The sequence below is a fragment of the Epargyreus clarus genome, unplaced genomic scaffold (assembly GCF_041222505.1).
Source record: "Epargyreus clarus isolate Ecla_fem2 unplaced genomic scaffold, WU_Ecla_fem_2.2 ptg000026l, whole genome shotgun sequence".
Lineage (NCBI taxonomy): Eukaryota > Metazoa > Arthropoda > Insecta > Lepidoptera > Hesperiidae > Epargyreus > Epargyreus clarus.
The window spans coordinates 9,673,406-9,683,174 of record NW_027332233.1 but is presented as its reverse complement, the minus strand read 5'-3'; the positions used below and the strand labels follow the sequence as shown (position 1 = coordinate 9,683,174).

Below are 9,769 nucleotides of genomic sequence, written 5' to 3'. Positions count from 1 at the left end.
AAAAACATTTGTATATATATAAAACAGCAAGGTGACTGACTAATTAAATGACTTTCATTTTTCAGAAATCAACGTACAGACAAAACCGCTCAATTTAGAGTTCAGAAATTTTGCACATGGGTTCGCTATATGGCGTAATAAGTACTAAGAAAGACCTTTTGGAAATTCTACCCCTAAGAGGTTACAATAGGAGATGACAGTTTTTTGAAATCCTTAAATTTTGAAGCTACTATAAAATTTAGTATTTGGATAGGAACAAGGATACGCCTATTTATCCCCTTCTGAAAAATCAACCCCGTATAGGGTAAAATAAGGGTTAAAAGTTCATTTTGTTCAAATGTCAATTTGAACAAAATGAACTTTTCAATTTTGAAGCAAACACTATGAAATTTTGAATCTTGCTTGTTGGATAAAAATAATGAAATTCTACCCCTAACGAGGTAAAATAATGACTGAAACTTTGAAACACTGAAGTTATATATTCTATAAAGCATAAATGATGGATTTTCTTCTGAAATATTAACACGTTTTTAAAAAACTAACCAAACCGACAGGTTTGGTTTTAGTTTTACCCAACTCAATCGAATAGGGTATCAAAATAAAGGAAAATAAAACGAGATAACACATACATTATAATATATACATATATGTAACACATTGAGATGCCCCTCTGACTAAATGAGTAAGTTGCTGTGCCAGAGATCAACGCAAAGGGAAACCGCTGAACTTTAGCATGCTGGAATTGTATACATAGGTTCTTTATATAGCGTAAATGAGCACTATGAGGATAAAATAGGATAATATTTTTTGAACCTCTTTTGTTTTTGAAGCAGATACCTACTATGAAACATTGTATTTGACTTTGTGGATAAAAAGTAATGAAACGCCTATTTCACTGTTTTTATCTTCTTCAGCCTTTTTAGTGCAGTCGGTTTTTTAATTTTTTAATTAAATGACTTGTTAAATAATCGTTTTTATAATAGGGATTTAAAATAAACGAAACCATAAATATATAAACAAATATTTTATTATTTTATTAATAAATTATTACAATCGAACTGCTACGAATCTAATACACGCTTTTTCAAAGCTATTCTATCGTACAATATAAGTAATACAATTCATAGCATTTTATTTGAATCGATGTCTGTATTTTTGTAATTGGACTTTACTATTCACATATATGTATGTATACATTGGAGCCAAGAGGTACCTACCTGTGAGTAGTTTTATCACAATTATTTTTTATGCACGCAGTCCTATATTTTTACTCGAATTCTCATTCAGATTCATATTCATACAATCATAATTCAGATGCCGATATAGATAATTTTTAATATTAAAAATATTCAAAACACAAATGGTTCAATTTTAAGAATTAATATTGTTTAGTAAATGCTATCATACATAAACGGTATATATAAACTCATTTCATTACAATATATATTCAATTGGTTCGTAACATATTCAGTTTCATAATTTTATATCCAAATACATTTTGCAAGGATGTACATATTAAAATAATTCATGGTTGAATCTTTGATAACTAAAAGAAAATAGAAGTAAATTAGTGAAAATAGAAGAGAAGAAAAAGAGAAATAAGTTTTCGTGTGTATTGTTTCAGAATAACATCCTCCTTCAACTGTTATTACATATTTTAATGTCATATATTTTCGGTATTGTATAATACATTTACGAAAAAGTTATTGTATAAACACATATTGGTAAACTTTTTGTTGCATTGAGAGAAATACTCTAATATATGTAATATTATATGCATTTTGAAACACGAATTTGAGAATTATTATAATTATTGCGTTTGGTATTTTGTACTTTTACAGTCGATGTACAGTCTGTAGATATGTCTAAATAAACCTGTATTGAAAATTATCGACATTATTAATATCACTACATCATACAAATAAATAATTGGTAAAGATATCTAATGCTTGAATATAAGTTATATAAATAATTATTTTGTATGTATCTAATGTATCAGAATGTATACTGTCAATTTGTAAATGAGCACCTTATGTACATGAAATAAGTATAACAAAAGCTATAGGTACTGTATCAGGGAATTTGTTTTGATTGTAACCTTGTTATAATTGTCTTATTGTTCTAAAACTTGGTAGAAGTTTTACAATTCAGACGAAAATGCCTTTAACTTTGAGCAGACCCAGTGATGGTACATACCATCGTTGGTTGGTTGGCGGAACTTTTAAGCGACTGGCTGCAAACACGTTTTAAAACTATCATTTTAGCTTATTTCTTTACAAATAATTTTAAATACTACATGTACAAAAATACTTTTGGATTTTAAATAAGGTACTTTATGGTAAGCAGTTTTGAACAATATTTTATTATATTTACTGCTTGAAGTTTCAAAGTCCTCTCTTGCTTAAAAAACGAATTTCTAATGGAATCTGCCAAATTTCAAAAATAAACGAATATGTAAATCTAACAGTGTTTGCGGCTATACAACTATGCTAATTTTATTTATCAGGTATATGACTGTATACTTTATATATATTTATAGTTATAGTATAATTTTATTCTTATATTCAAACAACAATTTTACAACGTAAAACTTATAATAAATAGTCGGTTTTCGTATCCAAACTTAAAATTTTCTATTATCGATAGAGTCATTTGCTTATTGATTATATGGTAACTGACCTCTTTATAAGAGGGTATCGTGGGGGCGCAGGGGCCTCCGCGATCATAATCATGGATATTTTAACATACAAGAATAAAGCAACGGACCATGGTCGTATAGAACGCGAAGCGCTGCCTTCAAGTTTTCAGTGCGTATATCATAGTGCATCGAACGTCGAAACCGAATCACTTGATTGCTGACGGGTCAACACGTTGGTAATTCCGTTTTCAGTTGTAGTAGACGAAGTTCTGAAAACATGTTTGAAACATTAAAATGTAGGCAGTGTATGGCATTGTGGGAGATTTTTCATTTTGTAGCACTTTTAAGAGTTGTTTGAGAGTGTTGGCTTAATATATTTATTCAAAATTGTGTGGAACATTTAGTATACCGCAAACCGCCAGTAGTCTCCAAAACACTGTTGCGGAAATAATGACTTTTTTAATTATACCAATTGAAACAAAATGTTATCGTTTTTCATTCTTTATGCGTTTTATTTCTCTGTAGGGTGGTAAAACTTAGAGTTTACACGAATAGATATAGTCACTTCTGATAATTCTGAAATTTAGCTTGTGATCAAGTGACATATTAGAGTAAAAGCAAATTTCTGATATTCGTTCTCGATCCTCTTGTGTACATAGAAGAACACAAGCCACAAGTATACATCTCACAAGGGCAATATTGGACTATTAGCACTGGCGGATAATTGGAGGGCGGCATGGGTGGCAGGGGCGGACTTCGGTCCTGGGGGCCCCTAATATCTACAAGTTCCCTTGTAGACATTAGGGGCCCCCAGGGTAGGTAGAATTAGTACAACTTCTTAGACTGGGGGCCTCAACATTTCCGCCCCAGGCCGCCGACAAGCTTGGTCCGCCACTATTAGAAAGGTCGGTGTATATACCCGAAGAAGGGCAGCAGCGCGACGAGCGCGGCGCGCGAGGTGGTGGCGCGCAGCTCGGGCAGCGCCAGCAGCGCGTGCCGCAGGTACGCCTGCAGCGCCAGCCGCCGCTGCTCCACCACCGCCGCGTCCTGGGAACCACCAAACAACATCAATATTATTTAATTTAGAGATGTGCCGAGTCAGGTCGACTCGAGTCAGTACTCGAGTACTAAGTAAGTATAAGTGATACTCGAATACTGACGGTATTGACGGTACACTGACTCTAGTCTTTTGTATCTTATATAGGCAAACGAGTGAATACAGTACGAATTGTGGAAGTAACAACTAGTGAGTGCCCTTTTTTTTGGTCTTCGTGATATTGGACTGTGTGGTAAAAAGTACTCGAATATTTCATGCGAACTCGAGTACATTGTGAATACTGTGTACTCGAGTACGGACTTGATTCTTTTTTATATGAGTACTAAAGTACTCGAATACCAAAAATGGCCGACTCGGCACGTCATTATTATTTATCTATACACAAGTAAATTGCTCCCTTCGAAGACGAATTTACAGTATTTTTCTTCTTTTATTTTCAATTGTGGAATTGCGTTATAACAGCTATCTTTAGCATTGCTGCGTCTAGTTCGAAGAGTGGCAAGGTAAAGACACTTATATGAAAGATGCCAAACTATTTCCTCAGGGGTAGGGACGGTTACTGCGGCCAGCCTCAAGTAAGACTAAATAATTACATGGGTTTTTATTACAAATGTCTATGGACTGCATTTATCTTCGCTACTTATATTTAAATATATGTAAGGATTTCCAACGTATCTTTAAGGGATGCATTATCAAAAATACTCATCTACAATATAAAACGATCTATGAAGGTAAAAGTGCTTATGAAATTTAAGGCTTAAAGAGTATTTAAACCCATATTAACTTCACTTTTTATAGTTCATGGCTTTATCTAAGTGTCTTTCCAAATCTAAAATAAAGTATATTTAAGTAAATTTCGAAAATAAATAAAGTATATTTAAGAAGTTTTCTTCATACATTGAAAAGATTCTATATATTTACTAGAGCTAATAAATACATACTCGTTTCCGTAAAGCTTTCTTTGGTGGAAATTTATAACTTGCTATATCAGGGTGGCATTTCTTTAGCTGCATATGCAATTCATAAAACTTTGCATATCTATGATACACATTCCATTCTTCTTGGCCTACTTTCAAAAACACCTGAAAACATTAATTAAATTATCTAATGGTCAAGGAAAATACGCGTAAATAATAATATGCGAGCAGTCGGAGAATATGTTAAGTACTCAAATCAGATGCATATTAAGTTATGAAAACAAATTATATTTGTGTGAAGTTACTGAATTTTTGACTAATTTTCCAATTCTGGACTCAACCAATTTGCAGTTCTCTAGGGCAATGTAAAGGACTATGATCTAAGCCCGTCTCACTTCGTCACTGAAGTGGGACAGAGATGGGTTGATCTTGACACAGTGAGATAATGTCCTATGTTATGAAGTTACTCTTACACACTACTGACCTGATAAACATGATATGATTGTGTTTTCTTGCCAACTAAGAATGCACTTGGAATGTAGACTTTTACATTAGACTCTGGGTAGTCTAAAATTTCTATAGCTGACGTACTTTCCAAATCCTGAAGACGACGTTGCAAATGTTGATTGAACTCCATAAGTTCAGCGTGCATTTCAGCTACCTGTAAAATGTAAAAAAAAAATCATGAAGCCATATCCAAAATAATAAAAGAAGGGAAAGATAGTGATTTTTGCCTTTTTCTGTTTTTCATTTCATCTGGTCATATAAAATAAGTACAAATACGGCGCCATAAATGTATGGTCTACAAAAAATATATAGTGGTAACAATTTTATGATATATAAATACTGGTCAGTAGTATCTAGAAAAAATTGTATGCCTTTGACTTGCACGACGGCCTGTTTGGAAAAAATATAGATGAGCTGAAATACTTCGTTCTCATATTCATATTGTAATTAAAAAAAATAGTTAATTTCATTTTGATTTACATTTACAAAGCTTGCGTAAAAAAAACGTTAATACTATATGGCTCGGTTTAGTGCTTACCTGAACAAGCTTCCTTTCGTATTGATTTATTTGCTCCTCTTCACCGTTATTAGTTTTTAAAGCTATGCCCATTTCTACAGCTGACATATAGTTTCGTAACTGATCCTTTAATCTGTCATTTTCTCTGGGAAAAGAATAGCTTATAAATGTAATTTTATATATAGACATGTTAGACTGCATTAACTTTAAGTTATTAATTAAAATATAATACATACTTGCTTAGGTCTAGTACAACTTTTTCTAACTTATGTATTTTTTCTTTGCTTGTCATTTCAAACTCATTGTACTTTATTTGTAAATTCATGTATTCCTTTTCTCTGCTTTCCAGAATAGAATTCATTGTTTTCTCATCAGGAACACTCTCGTCCTCAGTGAAACACAACTCTAAGCACGAATTGCTTCCATCGATGCTGCCGGCCACTTCTTCACTGTCACTTTCATATATTTTCAAGTAGTTCACACTTAAATCTGACGCATCATCCTTAACAACATTATTCCTATCTATACTACTTGAACTAGAAAATATTTCCTTAGCACTCTCTGAAAGCTTGGAGAGAATTTGTAGTGGGCTCTCAATTCCTTTAACACTGTCAGGAAAGAAATGCCGTATACTGTTTTTATAGTCGGAGCTTGTGGGTTCACTGACGGAAACAGGTAAAGGAGTTACTTTAGGGTCGGGAGAATTCAGACAAGTGGGCGGCGCACTGTACCAAGACGACTCCACTGAATTATGAGCTGCAGTATCCTTTGGAATATTTTTTTGATTTTTTTGTTCCTCTTTGTCAAAAGATATGACTTGTCGCAACGGTTTGCGTTTTAGATTACCCGATGATTTTATTGGTCTAGGCAGCGGGATAACATGCTCTGCTTTCTGAGCTTGAATGGCTTGTTGTGATTCATTCAACTCGGCTCTGTCGATAGATAACGCGAACAAAACAGACGATAGGCCTGAAACATTGTAAATAATTAGTACATTGATCTTCATGTCTGTATGTGCAATTATTTTTAAAAAAATTATTACCTGCAGCTACACTAGGCAGCAGATTGGCTTCTGTGCTTTTGACTATAGCACCCTCTTCATAATATTCTGCAAGTAGGCCATGGCCTATCCAGCTTTGTAAATACCTGGACATTTATAATATATTTATATGTAGTAAAATGTAAATTACAATTACTAAAAAAGTGTCATGTAATTTTAAAGATACAGAAAACGGTCACATTTTGTATAATCTAATTATAATAATGTAATATAGGAGTAGTATGCGAGCATGCAGTCCACCTGATGGTAAGCAGCTCATGGACACCTGTGATCAACCCCAGGTAAGAAAAGGTGAAGACATATGCGCCTCTACCCACTTAACACTTCCTGTTATTAGACAGAAATAGATGGAATAGAAATAGGTGGTGGTGGTGCCAGAAACTAACCACAGAGGATTCCACTAGCTTGGACTTGTTTTCTATAATAATTATTGTTGATATTTAAGAGGAAAAAGATACATATTACATATATTACCTTTCCAATGACCTCTCATTCAAAGCGGCTCGTAGAAATGCTCTGAAATATCCCAATGGGGTGTTGATATTGGATAGTATTTTGAATCTCTCCTTTTCATGTTTTGTTAGATGTAGACAACTATAACTCCATAGAGAATTACCTGCAAAAATGCAATCATTTAAAACAAATATACCACCACTATCCAATAAGTAATATATTGCAAGTATATTTATTTGATGATAATAATTTGATAAAGTACTTCGAAATGGAGCATGGTCTGCCGACCTACCTTGATAGTCTACCTTGATGGTGCCCCATCAAGATAGACTTACCATCTGCAGATTACAAAATCTATTGAATGAATTATAGGAAAAGCAAATAAGTATACAGCCCATATGATATTAAGTTGTTAAGGCAGTTCATGGAGACCTGCTGTCTAGTCCAATCAAAAGGATCAGAATCATAGAAACAGAGTCAAAATAAAATATTGGATTGTCTTCCTATGTTACATTGTCATTATTTAAAATAATTTTGTAATAAGAAAGTAAATTATTTACTAACCAACATTAATGATATTGAAAGTAAAGTTTAAACCAGCTGACACAAAGCTCTGGATAGTTGAATTTGATAAATTTGATTTAATTCCATGGCTTAGCACTTTTTCCCATTTTTCACATAAATGTGCAATCCTGAAAATATTTAATTTAAGATAGAGCAATACATATAAATATGTGTATAAAGAAATAAATAAGATAAGATAATATTCATTTTTTTTGCAATACAGGATATTAAAATCTTGATGCTATGGCTTGTAGCCTCAATGGAGCCATTAGACATAAACAAGTAATCGTGAAATAAATTAAGAATCAATCACTTTTTCAGTGATTCTTAATTAAATTATTTATTTATTATTCCAAATTAAGTTTGACTGCATACTGTTATCACACCCTTCTCAAAGTTTCCCTTAATAGAAAATAATATGTCATAATGAAAGTATATGGTCCACAAAGTACTGATATTGATTATTAGTATGGCTATATGATATGGCTGATATTGCTTTATTTAATATAATTTCAGACCTGAAACACCACTGTAAATTTGAATCAGAAAATTATTATTATTATTATTGAAGTGTAATATAAAGAAAGTTCTACCGAAAATCAGGGGATTATTTAACAAACCTTATGTCATCTTCTGTGGCTAGTTCAGATTTGCCCCCAAAGCGATTTTGGCAATTTTCCACACAAGTGAGCAAATCTCTGAGGACCACTTTGCCATTTTCTGTCCTCTTCTTTATCTCCTCTTTGTTATCTATTGCACTTGCCAGAGTGTTCAATATCTTATTGTTCTGAAAATGCAGATATAGGTGGACTAGCGGTTTAGCGATAACTAGATATAAACTGACTTTACTTTGCTTTAATAGAATTTGAAGGTGATAGAACCCTTTGTGGTTCGACTCCGGCGGCACCACCGCCACACCTATTTCTACCTAATAACAGCAGTGTTAGGCGTTGCTGTGTTCCGATTTGAAGGTTGTGGTAAGGGAGACAGACATTTCCGAGGCGTTCCAGCTTAGTCCTTAAGGGTAGCGGCGCATTTGTGGCCGACCTCAGGTATGAATATCTAATCCTATCTGGGATTGATTACAGAAGTCCATGCGCGGCAGTAGCCACTTACCGTCAGGTGGACTGCATGCTATGCTCGTCTCCTACACCTATATTATAAAAGAAAAAAAAACTCCAGATAAGAGTATTTGAAAATTATACTTAAAACATATGACAGGTATGAATAGTATTAAAGAAATATGGGAAGGATATCTTATTACTATTAATTTTGGTGTACTTTATGTAGACTAGTATAAGAAAAAAATACCATGAAGTGCTTCCTTAAGGCATCTGAAATGGTATGTGTGTACATTTTCTTTGTGTGAGTAAAAAAGTTGGGATATCTATTTAAAATATTTTTGGACGACATCTAGTAATTATCTTGATATAGTTTACTTTTCTCTTATTGATCATGTCATTTGTTTGATGATAGGACTATTAACATATTTTGTCTTTAGTTAATCAAAAACTATTAAATACCAAAATATAATTGTTACAATTTTTTTTCCCTTTACAATATTATGTTTATTTACAATTATAGTTAGTAAATATATGAAATATTAAGTAATAAAATAAACTATAAAATAAGCTGGACTTATTTACAAAATATACAAGAAAACTATAAATAAAATAAGCCATCTAAAATTACAAATATTGTACATGATACAAGTCCTATTTTTAATTAAATATATGCTATTTCAGATAGGTAAATAATTGTTATTTATTTGGTATAATTATGACCTCGCAGCCAATTGTACATCGAAAGAGTTACATAGACACTTACCATCATTATAATGTTTGAATTCGAAAATGATTTAAGTTTTATGTAAACATTTTTATTTCCACTATCAGGGAGCTGCGAAATAGTAGTATAGCCGTAGATTATCTGTTTATTTATTTTTGCACATAAAATACAGTCTTGAATCATACAATACAATGGTACAATACTGACAAATGTCAAAGTCAATGTCAATAAAGAGACATCGACTTAGGGACATTCCATAAAGTGTTAA

General features: G+C 32.7%; 1 protein-coding gene across 2 annotated transcripts; it reads right to left on the bottom strand.

The window, feature by feature from the left end:
- Positions 1-2,230: 2,230 nt before the first annotated feature.
- LOC140753359 (sorting nexin-29) lies at positions 2,231-9,707 on the bottom strand. Of its 2 annotated transcripts, none has more exons than XM_073087913.1 (11): positions 9,541-9,707; positions 8,334-8,500; positions 7,714-7,841; positions 7,171-7,312; positions 6,679-6,782; positions 5,873-6,605; positions 5,658-5,796; positions 5,097-5,273; positions 4,637-4,777; positions 3,558-3,685; positions 2,231-2,907 (listed from the first exon to the last, which is right to left on the bottom strand). In XM_073087913.1, the coding sequence occupies exons 1-11, from the start codon at positions 9,682-9,684 to the stop codon at positions 2,817-2,819; spliced, it is 2,094 nt and encodes a 697-aa protein (XP_072944014.1). In that variant the 5' UTR covers positions 9,685-9,707; the 3' UTR covers positions 2,231-2,816. The 2 variants fall into 2 exon arrangements, with proteins under 2 accessions (XP_072944014.1, XP_072944015.1); XM_073087914.1 differs by having other exon boundaries at positions 2,232-2,907; positions 5,658-5,781.
- Positions 9,708-9,769: the final 62 nt, after the last annotated feature.